We start from the raw sequence: 17476 nt of genomic DNA, 5'->3' as shown, positions 1-17476 counted from the left end.
ATTAAAATTAAAAGTTCAAGGTCAATTGCATAATACTAATAACTGACGTAGGCAAATATTTTGCATAGTAATAACTTATTACGTACGATTTTATGCAGTTCATGGAACTTGAAATCGGTTGACTTAACATTTACTGGATAAAATTAAATAGGCTTTGAAAGCTAGACGGAACAAGCCTATCTGGTAGGGTTAATAGAAAATTTCAATTTCTGTATAGAACTGGAATAACGTAATATTGTGTAACGGGACGTCAACGGCAGCGTGGCCGAGTGGTCTAAGGCGCTGGTTTTAGGCACCAGTCCGAAAGGGCGTGGGTTCGAATCCCACCGCTGTCAAATTCCTTTTTTGGTTGTAAATAACTTAAAATTTAATTATTGTCTAAACAGTATACGTAGTAAATATAAAAAAAAAACATACAAACGAATTGAGTACCTCCTTCTTTTGGGAAGTCGGTCAAAAAATAGAATATCAAAAATTGAATTTTGGAACTAAACAACCTCACAGCTCACAGGTAACGTATGGCCATTGAACTGGCCGACCAGTATTATTGCTTTGCTTGTACTCATATTATCAAGATTGTATAAAAATTAAATTCCAGCAGATTAGTTCTTCGTCTAAGATCTGTATACCTTAACCAGGTCATCAATTATTTTATAATTACTTTCTGTGGAAAAATTAAATATAAACAAATTCAGCAAATCAATAAAAAAACTTTGTTAACCTTAAACACAAACTTTATTTATTGTTAAAAATACATAATAAATAAATAAAATAAACTTTTTAAATTGACATTTGATAGTTATATAAATGGCGGTGGAATTGCTATTTTTTTGAGGAAATGGCATGAACATTGTGATGGTAAAGCAGGCGGTAGTAATGCAGAAACAGGTGGCGCTAACGGAGAAACTGGCGACGCGGCTGGTAAGAAAGGACTAATTAAAGGATTCTGTGGTATTTCTGGTATCATCACTTCACTAATCGTACCATAACGTGTTAGTACTGGGTCCAAACATCCCAAAATATCAAAAACTGGTTCCGGTACACAATCATTTGTATAATCTGTTAAAACATACTCTGGAACAGGTATCAAAGAGTAACAAGGTTCAGATAGCGTTGGACTTGTCAATGATGGTCCAAGGACTGAATATTCTATAGGAGAAAATTGTTTTGGAAGAGCATTGACGTTCGGTAACACAACTCGAGGTGAAGGTGCCAAAGACGTGGAGGGTACACGCACTTTAGCATACAAGGGCTGTAAAGCAACTGGTGAACTTCCTCGGTTACAAGGGATTGTGACTGGATAGAGTTGACTGTTAACCTGAAAATAATGTTCAAATCAATACATGTTCTTGGAAATTATAATTAAATGTTATAGGAATACTCACTGTACTAATAATAGCAATTAGAATGACTTTTAATATCATTATTGTAATAAGAATAACAAATTAATGTTTAAAATTCAATTCGTATACCTTTATATGTAGTTAATTCTACCAGTTACATTATAGTTTACCTTTGTCGTAATAATTATGTAAGTTGTCTATCTTTCTTTGATTACCAATGGTAATAGTAATTTATGTTGCCATCTTTGATTATCAATGGACAATTATGCATTGATTTCTTGGGTTTCATCTATACTATTATAATAAAGCGAAAACACTCACTTTTTTATTGCCTAAGATGTCAGCAATTACAGCATATTTTGGAATAATCATTTTTTTTAATAAAAAGCCTTACACTTACGTCACGCATTAGGCTATATATTTTCACGCCATTGAAATTAGTGGGTAAATATTTTGGATAAAAGCCCTAATGCGGGAAAGAGACCATAAATTGCTGCCGACATCAAAGAAGCCAGTTGCCAAGGTTTGTCGTCATCATGACATTTGCAATTGATAATTTGACAAATGTGAAAAATAAAATAATTTTTTTATAATGTTATGCGGATGAATTCGCATGGGAACAGCTAGTAATAAATAAAAAATTAAATAATTTTAATGTTTATTTCAATAATTTAAATAAATAAATACATACATCTAATTTAAATCTATAGAGTTGGCGGTGGTATTGGTATTTTGCGTAAAAAGTGACCTCTAGATTGCATTGGAAATGCAGAAGGTAAGAGATTTGATGTAGGTGGTGATAAAGCTGATATAGGTGAGGCTGCAGGTAAGAACGGATTCACTAAACCTTGTGATGCATAGGGACAAACTTCTTTAGTCAACGGCGCTTGAATTTCTCTTGTAATCGGTTGATTAGGCATTGTAAACTTAGACATTATGGTTGCGGAATTTTGTAAGGGCAGTACATTAGAGATGACTTCTACGTTTTGTGGAACTGGTGAATTTTGTATAGGCAAAACATTAGAGGTTAGTTCAACGTTTTGTGGAACATTAAATTGTGAATGGGTTTGTTTGACATATTGTTGATTCGGCATTGTCATACGTTGTAAAGCTCCAATTGGAATTATACGTCTATTCGGTTGTGCTGTTGATGTTTTTTCTTCAACACAAGGTGCATTATTGAGTTGTCGATTGGCTGCCATTTGAATAATCTGCAATGCTTTCTCTGTGTTCGCTGGTGACAGAATATTTTGTAAGGCATTCGCTAAAGCATATTGTTGAGGATCTAAACATGTTATTAATGTTATTTGCGCAAAAATGAGAACTATTCGTGTGTTTAATAACCACATTGTAATCTGAAAGAAAAGACAAAAATTATTTTTTATTTACAACTACTTCGCCCGCGTAAAATCAAAATAGTAAAAATCCATCCTATTACTCAGTGAAAACAGCTTTTTAATGGTGCAAGAGTTTTCGATATCTGTTCAATAGTTTTTGAGTTATTTCAATACATACAAAAATACCAATCTTTCCTCTTTATAATATTAGTATAAATAAAAATATAGATAAGGAAAGTGCATATTGTCACGAATACACAGCATATACGGAGCCGATAAAAATCTGGAGGGTTTTCGACAATATAACATAAAAATTGGCCAATAGTGTACAAACAGCAATAACGTAGTCTATAGGCCAAATCTGAGCGTATACTAATTATAAAGACTGATTGAATTCCAACAAAGCATTTATTGATAGAGGATTATTTTAAATTAAGGACTATTGAATAATAACAATTGTATTTGCTAAAGCTTTAAGCAAACTAAGGCAATCTTACCGTTTTAGTTCAATATGATAAAATATATGCGATAGCTAAAATGCATTCATTTTATAAAAGGAAGTGACATTATGTTAAGCAATTTATATTACTTTATCTTATAAGATTAAATATATGCAGTAATGTTAATTTTTATCAGTCAAATCTAACTTATAACTTATATCTTTATCGTAAGAATATTTTGTAATTAACTTTTAAGATAACATATCTCTCAAACATCATTGAGAGAAGTTGATTGTTATTTTTTTTTAATTAACTATTGGTAGTTAGTTGCAATTAGTGAAGGAAGTCCAAGTTACCTTGTCCAGTATATTTTGTCAAGTAAGGATTTGAATAAACCCCTAGCAAATACTGTGACATTAAGCAAAAAATAGATAAAAACATCAAAACTTTTTAACGTTAAATGTTTATTATTTTTTTATTATACGTCTGCAGAATTTTCATGTTTAAATACTTTTCAGACAAATTTTATAGGTTATTTTCTAGGTAACTTTTAAAGCCCACTAATAAATTACACTTATGTATGTTTTCACATTGAATTATATTTAAAATGGAAATAAAACATTTTTTTTAATAAAACCAACATTTTAATTTATTAAAATTGTTAAAAGAACGGTGGTTGAATTGTAACCTGCCGTAAATATTTGCCACTTCCTAACACGGGCGGCAATGGCGGGATAGTGCACGAATCAAAGATAGATTTTTCTGGAAGATATTCCAAATCTATAAAAGTCGTCTGTGGGAAACCGTCACAACCGAAGAACAAACCATTATACGCATCATCTGGTAAATCTATAAGTAGAGTCTCCGTTATTGTCAAAATACACGTATTTGGAAACGCGTCAAACATTTTTAAATCACTCTCTTGAATAAAGGGATTGGAACTTAAAAATACCATATCACTAAGGGGATCTAAACAGATAATTACTGGTGTTTCAGTAATAGAAGTATGAAACGGGGCTAAGATATCGCCTTCAAAATTATTATTTATTAAAAAAGCCGGTCCATCGTCTATTGGTATTGAAGACAATTTTATGTCTGGTATAGAAAATAATCCAGAGTGTATATCATATTCCAAAGGTAGACACTGGGTTTTAACCTGAAAAGAGAAGTATTAATTTTAACTTGTTATTTATTCTGCTAAAAAGGAACTATAAATCGGGTCTTATTATTATAAATGGAATCGCTACTTTAGATGTCAACTAATTTCTTTTTTAGATACGTTTTATTTGCAAATTAGCTCCTTGGTAAGGCAAATAACCTAAAAAATAACAAGTAAAATTTGTCCCATAGCCATTGTAACCTCAATATGACATTAGAAACATTATTTTAGTTTTATTCTTAGACACTGTATTACTTACCTTGTTAAAAATAAATGTAATTAATATTATTTCTTTCAACATTATAGTCGTAGTCTATAAATCTAGCAATTTTTTAAACTAGGCATAAATTATAATTTATGTATGTTTTATTGATAATTTATTACACCATAAACTATGTCGTTAGATATTATTTCTGAGAATTATTACATATCGAGCCTATTTATTATATAATTGTACAATAAGTACATTTCATTGTAATGACTGATAACATTTGAAGTAAATTAGTAGACTTTTGAGGTTAGTTGATTTTAATTTATTAAATTATAAACTCATAATCATACTATAGCTGCAATAACCTAAATGGGATAATAGCCAACAGGAATATTGTTAATTACTTCAAAACAAAAAACTTCAAATTATAAAAGCAAAAAACAATACTATTTTTAGACCCCATCAATTATGAAACTAAACTTTAGGTTTTTTAGGAGAGTAAAATAATAAAAAGTCATCAAACATCAATATCGATTTAATATAAAAATATGTGAACATCCAACCTATAAACTAAAACAATGTCTTAAATACACAAACTGCACTGTACAGTTCTGTCCAAACTAAATGCGGTTAAAACCTCCACCTCATTACACATAGTATGCAATGGTGGAACTTGTATCCTAGATATTCTGCGCTGGAGGTGGTTTGCCGCTTGCTAACACTGATTTCATTGTCTTCATCATGCTCGGTAACAAGTCCATGTGTTTATCTACACATCTAACTGCACACTTCTCGAAATTAATTGTACATTTATCAACCTAAAAGTATAAAAAATTAAGTATGTGGAACATGCAATATGTCACCTCTTAGATAACTGTAACAGAGATTGATTAACCCTTATTTAATGGTGTTTTGTTATAAAAAAAAATTTTGAATGTTGCCAACACACTAAAATAAAACCACACAAATTTTCATCTAAACTAATACAGTCAATGTTTATTAATTAGTTGCTTGACACATAGGACTCTATGAAATTAAGGGATAATATGAAAATGTTGTTTGGCGAAGAAATTAAATAAAAAAACTTTTATATATATTTATAACATGAGTAAAAAGCAAGGTATAAAAAATTGTGTATGTTAAAACAATTATGTTTTTATAGTCTATAAACATTGGTCTTAAAGAGCATGGATACTGGCTGCATAACCTCAGGGCCGTATAGTCTCAAGATTGTGTGAAGCCATGGGTAACTAAACGAAAATTAATGATCTACAGATCAGGTCTAGCAGATCAGTGAACCGACATCCAAATAATCGAACAGCTTGTTGTCTGTTTTATAGTTATAGTACATCTCAGTGAGTCATGACCTGCTATTTTTTTTTGTTGAGCCGCAGCTCAACTATTCAAGACTATGTTAGCTGATCTGTTGAACTGATTAACAGCTGATTTACACACATCTACTAGTATGTCACAGTGGACCTTACTATGGTTTTTTACTACATAAACACTTCAACAAAAACACATTGTCATCCTCCTCTTTCTTATAACTGAGATGTTTACAAACAGGTGTAACAGCTATGAAAATTTACGATAACACTCAGTTTGAGACAAAGAACATATTAAAGTGTATTCTACTATTTAGGTTTCTCTTTATTTTACTCTAAGCTTGGCAGAGATAAATTTACCATTGAGATAATATAAGTAAAGATGTAACTGACCGTTTCCTGGCTCGGATTGGCTCCTAGATTGTCCCTTGCTGCATCATTACAGTCCATTACGCATCTCTGCAATCTGTTTTGGAAGTGATTGATTTCACCCTGAAATTATAGTTAAATAATTGAATTAATCACATTACATCAATTTAAACATAAATTCACTCAAGGGGGATATATTTTGATATTGTAAACAAACTTTGCAATATGCAATGTTATTAAGGACTCATAATGCAATATATATATTTAAAGAGGCTTTCTACTAGTATGTGTCCTATAATTTTACTAATGTCATAAATATAAAAGTATATCCAGAATGGGTAAATAGATCTTGTTGAAATTTAGCACAGATGTCAAACACATTAAGGAAGAACATACAGGCTACTTAAAAAGTTTTTTCTAAGTATCAATGGATAGAGTTTCAGGTAAAATCTTATAATTAAGGTAAATTAAATGAAGTTCTGTAGTTATCTTTTACTGAATTCAAGAATGTGGATTTTATTAATCAATACAGTTTATTTAACTAAAGGTAACAATTCTTACCTGTACATATTCATTAGCCTGATTTAATGCAGTTGTACAATTATCTATGCAACCATGTACTCTTTCTAATGACGTTTGTGGATCATCGCAACATTTTGCTGCACATCTATGCATGTCACCCTGGAATTTTGTGTTAATACATTTTATTTAGTAATTACTTATAACTCTTTTTGTTGTGAGCTTAAATTTTAATGAAATATTTCAGTATTGAAATATGATGACTTAATTGTATACATTAATCTTAACTTTGAGAAAATAATCGTAAAATTGTAAACTATGAAATAATGGCAGACCGATATCTTTATGTTCTTGTTTCACATTTAATTTATTAATTCTTATGTTTGGCCTAGTCCTTATTGAAATTATTGCCTAAAATTTATTTGCTTACTTTTTGACCGACTTCCCAAAAGAAGGAGGTACTCAATTCGTCTGTTTTTTTTTTAGTTCTAATAATAAAATTTAAACAAAAGGTTTTCTTAGTATCCGCTGCACTAATTTATTAAAGTATTAGTTAAATAAACGTAAAATTATGCAAGAGTTGCAAAAAGAGACATTTACGGGAATGCTGGTTTTTGTCAAGTTTCATCATGCATCATCATCCACTTGCCCTTATCCCTTACGGGGGGTCGGCACAGTATGTGCTGTCAAGTTTCATTATGCAATATACAAATTATATACTAATTTCAATTTGTATTTTTTTTCTATCTCACGTGTAAATCATATTATAATCTAAATAAATTGCATATCTGATGCCGACATCATAACCTAAAATATCTCACCTGCATTTTTCTCAAATAAGTTTTATCCAATTCATTGATCAATTTAGTCATTTCCTGTTCGATTCTATACTTTTGTGCTTCCACCATTTTTACTGTTTTATCTAAGGTTTCAAGTTAAATAAAAAATCCGAAAAAACAGGAACAATGTTTTAAGTCCCATAAGATTTGAATTGACAGTTGACAGTTCATAATAATGTGATCAGAAATCAGAATAACAGATGTGTGTTGTCTATGGTAAAATTTAAAAACGCACAATTCAGAAAAAAGTATTTTTATTGTATTGTATATTTATTTTTATTGTACTATTATTGAACTATAAATACATGATTTCTGGTTCGGATGTTCTTCGACTTGTTTTATATTTTTTACAAAATAATTGGATTAATCAGTTGACCGAGATAAGGACATAATGGAGAAGCCAGTGAAATGCAGCTATCTGCATGATTCATGGGTATAACTAAGTCATCCATTTCTTGAATTATTCCACTATAGTAAAGGCTTCTTAAATATGCAGATTTCACGTCCGGTACTGCTGCAGGAAAATAGCCTAGACCACTAGGCAATTGAACTGTATTAGGTGGAAGAATCAGTTGTTTATTTAATTTCTCCCTTTCATAGTAAATTTTACATATCTCATCAATGTTGGAAGGCCGAGGAGTGCATAGAGGATTTCTTAAAACCAATTTGGTTGCAAAACTTCCTGTAAACTGTAATTAATAGTTATATCAATTATACTTGATTAAAGCAATACAAAAATCGAATAACAATAAAACTGACTTACTATTTCAGCAATAAGAGGTAACAAAACTAACAACACAGACCCGAACATTTTGTTATACCTTTCAATCTACGTTTAATAGCGCCAAAACAATTTAAAAAAATGTAATTCACCTTAAATACGTTATTTTAAGTGTGATTACGTATAACAGATGTTGTAAAATATGAAAAGGGAGGGTTTTATTGAAATAAAGAAATAGATGTTGTAGGTATAACATAAATTTATTTTATGAACTCCCTTTTGAAATGTTCTCCCCTTATATAATTTGCAAAGAAACATCAAAAACAGTTTATCTAATTGAGTTTCGATATATTTTATTTATTCTCTACAGGATGAATGCAAAATTTAAGATAGTTTTGGTTTTTGTTTACATAATTCCTATAGTATTTTTTCTATAATATCAACTAACTATTATCATACAAAATATTGCAATAATTATGTAATTTATCTAAAAGTGAAATGCGATCGGATGACTTCTTGATACGACACGATTGGAAGATAAGTCATGTTTAAATATTGAGTACTTTTCAATGTAATAGCCAAAGTATAAGAAGCTTCAGTAAGAATATATCGCTGATTAACAATAAAAATCATGCAGCATTGGTTGTTATTGTTGTGTCTGGCTGTTATTTTGTTTCAGGTATTATTGTTGAGTTTTTTTATCTTGTTTACCATAGACAATTATTCTCTTCTTATTTTTCAAACGTGTCTAAAAACTTTATATTTCAGTTTGCAAACGCACAATGCGTGAACCGACCACCGCCATGCAGTATAATGAACGAAGCTATGATGGAAGCACCAAGAAATATACCTCAACCTATAACGCCATCTTTTGCTGCGCAGGGTACAATTGTGGAAAACCCTTGTAATGTCTGCAACTCCTTACACCAAATTCCAAATGCAAATTACTTCCCTGCGCCTACAACTATTATAACAGATTATTCTCCAGCTATTTGCAAACATTTAGCTGATACTCTACAATTGATGGTTGTTTGTAATCTATTACAAGGGAATAGAGGATCATCTGAACTGGCTATGAGACTAGCATCTCCTATTATTAAGGAAGTGTTAACATCGCCAACGTTTTCGCGTGCTGCGATCAATTCTAATGCATTTCCAAATATGATCACTCCACCTTTGAGTCCTAATTTTATTCCTCCGATCACTAATTCGTTACCTCTAATGCAAGCACCAAGCCCATGTAACAAAGACTTGCTGCCAAATATTTTAAGTTTATTACGTAATTTAAAATAAATGTATAATAGGATTATTAAATAGTAACTTATTACAAAAATAAATTATTTATGTTGTTAATTTGCTTTTTATTCCTAGGTTAAGTAGTTTGGTCTGAAGCTTATTGTAAGCTAATGAATACAACTAACATATTATATGATATATCTAACTACGGGCTATAGGTTTAACTGTAACCTAGTTCATTTTTCTTAGTTTAAGTTAACATGAGCATATCCATGTGGTTTTCTTGTGAAATACGCAAAAAACATCAAATTATACTTTAGTTCCTTCGGGATAAAAATAACTGCCACCTAAAGTAACACAAAAAATCTGTACAACTTTTCTTTTCCATAGGGAATGTTTAAACAAACATCGTAAAAAAACTTTGTAAACTTCAAAACTTGGCTACTAAAAAAATGCTTATGAACAACATCAAACAATTTCATTTTCAAACTATGCGTGTATGATTTTTTCTTAGTATCAAAGTGATGTTTCTTTGTTAATCAATATGAAAGAGAAATAAAACACGTCGTATTTTGTTTTTAAAGTGTTGAAAAAAAAACAAAGCTTTACGGATTTACAATTAGCTTTAATAACACAAAACATAACAAACAAATGTATTCATTAAGTTAATAATAATATGTATTTCCCACAATATTGTTGCCATAACTACATCCACAGGGAATAGGATCCACGCTGACAAATGGTAGAGATGTTGGCATATTTCCAACATTACACATTTGAGCTGGAATATTTGTGGGATACAAAATCTCTGTAGTCACAGGTCCTACTGAGATTCTAGGACCTATCACATCATTCAAACCATTATAGCAATTTGGTACAACAGGTGCCATTTGTACTGGTCCAATAATTTCTGGCATTCCATACATTGGCGTAACATTTGTCACATATTCATTAAATCCACAATAATTTGTCGGTGCATTAACTGGTATTTGGGTAACACATTCCCCGTAGAAGTTCGGCAATGGCTCGATAAAAGTTGCACAAGGTGGTGCAAATTCAAATATAGGTCCAGGCGGTGCAAAATCTATAACAGGTCCGTATTGTGGTATTATATCAAATAGTGGAGGACAAGGTGGTGCAAAATCTATAATCGGTGCAGGTAAATAATCTATAACAGGTCCGAATTGTGGTACAAAATCAAACATGGGAGGACAAGGTGGTTTTAAATCGATCACAGTCGGACAAGAAGGTGAATAATCGATAGGTCCGTACTGAGGTATGAAATCAAAAGGTGGAATACACGGTGGTTTAAAATCAATTGGTGTACATGGTGGTACGTAATCAATTACTGGACCATGACGTGGTAGAATGTCTACTTTTGGGCCTCTTGGAACATAATCTATTGTAGAACAAGGCGGTGAAAAGAATTCTGTACATGGTGTTACTTCGACTGTTGGTGTGTAGACAATCGGTTGTACAACCGGCTCACAGACAGGAGTAACAGGTACGGAGTGATGTCCTAATGCAGTATTTAATGTTGATTCTATTAAATCACTGACGATTAACAATTGCAGAACATTTGCGAGAGCGCTTGATAAGGAATTATCAATTATAGTGGTTCCAACTGCAGGTGTAACTGATTGTAACAACGAGGGGTTTGGGCACACAGGTGGGTGCAACGGCGGCGGCGGTAATATCGGAGGACCACAAAATTGCGCTTGTACCTGAAATAAATACATTTTTTAAAATTTTTGCTGATAATAAAATAACAAACATCTGTATCCCAAATGGGTAGGAAGAGAGGATGGGCTTTCATTTGGCGAGGTCCTGGCAGATTGTAAAATATTTTTTATTTTTAAAAATTAAGGATAAAAGGTAGAGTAGTAGCGATAACTAAATACTAATTGAAAAAAAATACGAATATTTTTCTGTTATCCAAAAATATAAGTAGAAGAAGTAATTCATACTTATTTTATGTCTATATTGCACTAAAAAACGTTTGACTGATTAATTTTATTACCTTGTATAACAAAAGTGCGATCGCTAAAACCACGGTCACAATCTTCATTTTCACTGATTAACCCTTGAATTACATATTATTCCTTTATATATTAGTGTTTAGTTAGAAATGCCTGCTTGTTGACCTAATAATTTACAAAACAACGATAATTGTTACAATTCAAAGAATTATTATGATAAAATAATCGAAATATTGACACAATTAATTTATGATGCAAAAGTGCTTATATACTCGTATTAATTTATTTTTAATTAATATTTTTAAACGTAACATGGCATGGCATGACATCGTACCAACTTAATCTATAATAAAAGATAAAAAATACGGTTGTTCAAGTCGAAAAAACAACTTTTAATTAACAATACAGACGAACATCAAATAATGCGATATGTTTTCATTAATAATTTGTCTATTGTTGGAGAAAACCAGCATGTTTATTTCATCTGTCTCAATAGTCCATTGTAGACACAAAAAATAAACTTGTCTATAAACCCTAAAAAAATACATAAAAATAGCATAAACTCTTTTAGGTTATAATTTTTGAATTAACTGTGAAATTTAGTTCAAAAATTAAATTTGAATTAATTTTTTATAATAATTGTAATTGTATAAAACAGTTAGGTTATCTCAACACGGTTTTATTTCATAAGAAATTGTATTTAAATTGTTATTATATTTTGTCACGTACGATTATTATCGATAATAATGATGACATTAAATACTTGGTCGAATATTATCGTATAAAAGAACTTGCAACAGAAAATCTGTACACAATCAAGAAAGTTACAAATATGAAGATAACATTATATTCATTGTGTACATTTATAATTCTAAAGGTAATTAATATAATTAAAATATTATATAACAAATGACGTAAGAAGCAGGACCCTTTTCTTAGAATCTCATACATATTTTGTAAGATTATTTGCCAAGATTCGTATAATATCAAATACAAAACAAGAATGTAGCTTTCGCGTTTGATTGTACAAAACTGTTTATACCTTTTACATTTGTGAGGTTATCTAGAAATTTATAGAAAATCCTTATTTAATATTTTATTTTTTCTATCTCATTGAATCTTTAAAAAAAACCTTTTTTTCAATTGCTAAAATTTAGTCATCTGTTTTTCAGCTAGCCTCCACACAATATATCGTACAACCTCAAAAGACATTAACAGATGTAATAACTCCAACTACAACGATGATGAAGACAGCAGCCCCGGAGATATTTATTAGACGTATTTCAACACCAATGGTTATTAGTACATCACCAACATCAGGTGTCATCATACAAAAAACATCAAGATCAATAGCACCTCGTAAAGGTCAAATAGTTAGGTTAAAACGTAATTCTAATGTAAAAAAGCCAATGATGAAGAATATATTTTTACAAAAGCTATAACCATATTTAAATTAGTATTTTTATATCAATTGATAGCTTTATATTGTATTCATAATTTATTTGTTTTGTGAACGTATATCATTCTCTTAACATCCACGTTATGTTTGAGATTAAAATTAATGCTCAAATTTAATTTATTTTTATTTATGAGGTAGATTTTAAGAATAATAAAATAAATTATTTTCAAGACATGTTTATTTTTGTAACCCTTTTAAGTAGTTATATTTAAGTAACGATAAAGAAATTAATTTATTTCTGAGTGTTTGGTTTTTTTTACTCGCATATTTAGGAACGAGAACAAGAAAAGAAGAAATGATGACTCAAGACATAATGATAGTCAAAATTCGTGTATTTTAATCGCAATTCTTTACAAAATATACATGTAAAGTAACTGATTAAGAAAGGAATAAAGTAAATAAGAAACATTGAATAACTTGTTAATATAAGGCAGTTAAAATGTAAATAAAATGTAACTTGAAGTATGTTTATTTCATTTAATAATTTACATAAACTAATAGCAAATAAAGCAATAACAATACTAATAAATATAATTAACGCTGGCGTATGGTATAGGTTCAACATTTAGATTGCCACAAGGAATCGACGAAGGTCCAACATTAAAAGTCAACGTGGATCCCTGTGGGTATTTTAATTCTGCAACTGGTCCTAGATTCCTTACTGGAGCAACCAACTCTGTTAAACCTCCACATAAATTAGGACTTATTGTTCTTGGCATAGGGCTTATCTCTCGAAGGCATGGACTTGAAGATCCAAAACTAGGGAGAGCTGATATAATTTCTTGCAAACTGTAGATGTTGGAACCTAAATTTGTGACTGGATTAAAATTAACTACAGATTCTAAACAACTTTGTGGTCTTAGAAGTTCTATAATAGATGATGGAGGAATTAATTCAGTCCTTGGTGCTATTAAATCAGTCGGTGAATAAATAAGGGGTGATGGCAATTGTTCGTAAATCGCAGGTAATGTTGGTATACAGGGTGGTATAGTTGCACGAGGGTTAATAGTTGATGCAATGACATCGCTCACAATCAGTAATTGCAAAGCATTCGCAAGGGAATTTGAAACAGAACTATCTACAGGCACTGAAGTAATCTGTGGTAAAATTGGTGACAAAGCCTCTTGCATTGGTAATAATTGTTGTACAGGATTCCCGCACCTACAAAATTGTGCCTTCACCTGAAAACAAAAAAAATCATTTAAACTCATACTTCAAGATTTTTTTCTCAATAAACTGCATTGAATTTTTTATTACTTAAACATAACGGGTTAATTAGCTACGATATTTTTCACTTGTACCTTAGCTAAAGTAAATTTACCTCAGAAAAGTAGATAACTCCAAAAATATATAAAATTTCTTTCAACATTTTTCATAAATTTAATTGAATAAGGGAAAAGGCAGACAGTCGTATTTATACCAGTTACTTGAAATATTTAATGTAACAATGTTTCGTCAAGTCACGATAACTTGTAATTATACAAGCAAGATATTACAAACAAAATTAACAAGAAATCAAAAACATCTACATATTAGTAAAATATCAAATATACGCGTACTCAGCTTTCCTACAATCTTGTCACATTTGTTCTCTTGCCGTCTGTCTGAAATTCCCTTTTCCAAAATCATTTATTGTGAAAATAAATAAAGTACCTAGTAATAAACAATTTATTTATTCGTATTCATAAAAATGAGGTTCCGAAAACTATGAAATCCCATCATAATCTTTACTAGGCTTTAACTTCAACGTTAAAGAAAAATTGGGTTATTTGATCATTTTGAATGATTTCACCTTGTAATTGAAGTTCTACCTTTTGTAGTAATCTAAGAGATTTAACTCTTAGATTCATTCATTGTGTTATTTCATAGATGACAACAATATTACGTCACAATACTAAAGAAATTATTGGTAAAGAACTGATAAAGATTGTTCTAATCTCTCTAAAGTGATAAACTATTACGAAAAAATGATAACTTTATCTTAGAATTTCTTTCACTTTTCTAATATGTGATAATAATCTTTTAGAACGTAACATGATAATTAGGAAATGGTATCTCATATAAATAATACTCTATAGGTAAAAATCATTCATAGGCCTTTTGAAGTGAGATCCTACAAAAATGTTAAGATATATCGTCACAGCTTTATTAATTAAGGTAATTTTTTTATAACGAAATTATCACACTAACAATATTTATGAAAATATCCAACTAGATGAATTAATAATCCACTGTGCACTGCCAAATGTTAATTTTATTCTACAAACAATAATTTAATTCATAAACAAAATTATTTTCAGATATCTCTAGCACAATATCCGGTGCAAACTTACGCTACAAAATCACCAATTGATATAGCAACTTCTTCAATCATTGAAGCATTAAAAGGACGGGTGTTACAAGTTCCAACACCAGTTACACCCTTCGAAAATATTATAATGTGTAGAAATTTAGCTGAACAAATCGAACATGCCTCTTTGGCAAAATTAAAAAGAAACGCATTAAAGAGACCTGTATTTGGACAAATAGCGGGCCCGTTGATAGAAGAATTAGCTAAGATATGTCGCTGTCCAGTTTGTGCTAACTCACCAAACGCTGCTCTTCCGTTAAACGTACCAGCAATTACAAACAATCTTAATAATTTATATGTAAATCCATCTGTTCCACAAAATCCTAATCTAAATATGTTGAAATTCTTCTAATTATGTTGTTGTTAAGTTGTATTTATTTCTATTTATTTACTTTCATAATTAAATAAAGAAAATAAAAAATATCTGTTAAATTTTATTTTCAACGAGCTGTCGTCCGCAAACTTCGTTAGCGCAAATTTGGACCACCCGTTACACTATTTTGACAGCGTGGAATTAAAAAAAAATAGTCTATATGCCCGTATGTTAGCTACCCTTCAGTGAAAATCCGGTCCAAATCGGTCCGGCCGTTTCGAAGTTTCCAACACAGAGAGAAGCATATTTTACCACTTCAGATGATTGGCTTTTTTAAAGAAACATTTCGTTTCTTAAATATTATATTGTTCCATTTTTTCTTATTGATCTAAACACAAGAGAATTCAGTATTAAAAATTAACCCAAATTTGATAGAGCCGAAGTTTTTTAGCGTATTATGAAAAATGGAAACTATTACAAAGAAAAAAATCATTTTGGTTCTTTTCTATTTAAGTTGTGACTTTATTACAAACCTTATGAATTTTTTTTTATCCAAATGCAATATTGCTTTGTATCTTACTCACTTTTAGTTTTATTTCATTATTTTTTTTATTCTAGCTAGAGGGGAGTTTTAGTTTAAGACAATAAAAAGAAATTACTTAATTTAACATAAGATTCCAATGCAAAATAGTTTATTCATTATTTGTCAGTATTTAAGGTTTATAAAATAATATCCCACATATGTCATAATAATATATGTAATTAATTAAAATAAATTACAAACACACAATCACATTATTCACAATTTTCAAGAAAACGTTACTTTAGTAGAAATCCATAGAAAACAAATCTTTACTATTATCAGCAGCCAGAATCGCAGCATAGGGTGATTGAAAGTCACGTTTGTTATGTTCAAATGGTAAATGTTCTGCAAAGCCAGTAGCTAAAGCATCATAAGGGGATTGTAACTTCAAACCCTGTCTAGGAGCAGGAGGTACAGAGCCTAATAGACCTAAATTAGTCGAAGAGCCTAAATAATTAGCATTAGGGTATGAAGGGGAATTCGATTCATATGGTGTCGTTTCAAAATAGCTTTGGTAATTTTGTGTTGCTGGATATTGGGAAAGTTCATTAGATGTATAGATTGTGTGAGGGTTTTCTGGTATGTTTTCGAACTCTATTTTTTGTTGTGCGTTACGCATAGGTAGAGACTCTGATATCGGTGAGTTTAATAAATTACTAACGATCAACAATTGTAAGGCAATTGCTAAATTATTTAAAACATTTGAATCGAATGCTTTTGGTGGTAAAGTTGGATTGGATTTAGGCTTAATTGGAGTTGATGGAATTACTTTCGGTGCTTGGATTGGTGCAGCTGGTACAACTGGTGTAGCTGGAGGTTTGTGAGTTGTAATTTGTGCTCCTGGTGAATATGAATATTCATTGTATATAGTTGGTTGATATACTGAAGGCGCGGGAGGTACGTATGAGTTAACTGTTGGATGGGAATGCGGGGAATAGGGATTAGACACATGTGAAGGTGTACTTGGAACTTGATAGTACTGTTGTCCTGGTACTTGAAAATATTGCGATCCTTGTAGATATGTAGCAAATACCTGAAAAAAGAACTATAGTTACTTTTTTGAAATCTCCAATTTAAAGTATATTCTCAAAGTCAATTAAAAAAATTAAAACTACTATGACAAATAGAACACGAGTAAAATTATTGAAATCTAAATCCGAGAATGTCTACGATTGTCCAATTATTTCAAATGAAGTAAGAGAAGTAAATCGAAACCAAAGACAAAAAATAACCGACATACCGTACTAACGAGCCCTTCAATTATTAAAAACTCCAAAACTCGAAAAGACATTG

General features: G+C 30.6%; 1 protein-coding gene and 1 non-coding gene across 2 annotated transcripts; one reads left to right on the top strand and one right to left on the bottom strand.

Annotated features, from left to right (window-relative positions):
* The first annotated feature begins 255 nt into the window (after nucleotides 1–255).
* On the top strand, nucleotides 256–335 carry Trnal-uag. Its single transcript has one exon. It is a non-coding gene; the product is annotated as a tRNA-Leu (tRNA).
* Nucleotides 336–5007: 4672 nt separating this feature from the next.
* LOC106101835 (protein FAM136A-like) lies at nucleotides 5008–7706 on the bottom strand. Its single transcript, XM_013281176.1, has 4 exons — nucleotides 7525–7706; nucleotides 6746–6865; nucleotides 6209–6307; nucleotides 5008–5308 (listed from the first exon to the last, which is right to left on the bottom strand). Exons 1-4 carry the CDS (start codon nucleotides 7609–7611, stop codon nucleotides 5171–5173), a joined length of 444 nt encoding a protein of 147 aa, XP_013136630.1. The 5' UTR covers nucleotides 7612–7706; the 3' UTR covers nucleotides 5008–5170.
* Nucleotides 7707–17476: the final 9770 nt, after the last annotated feature.

Source organism: Papilio polytes, unplaced genomic scaffold (genome assembly GCF_000836215.1).
Source record: "Papilio polytes unplaced genomic scaffold, Ppol_1.0 DF823935.1, whole genome shotgun sequence".
Classification (NCBI taxonomy): Eukaryota; Metazoa; Arthropoda; class Insecta; order Lepidoptera; family Papilionidae; genus Papilio; species Papilio polytes.
The sequence above is the reverse complement of the archived record's forward strand: the minus strand, read 5'-3'. Positions and strand labels throughout refer to the sequence as shown.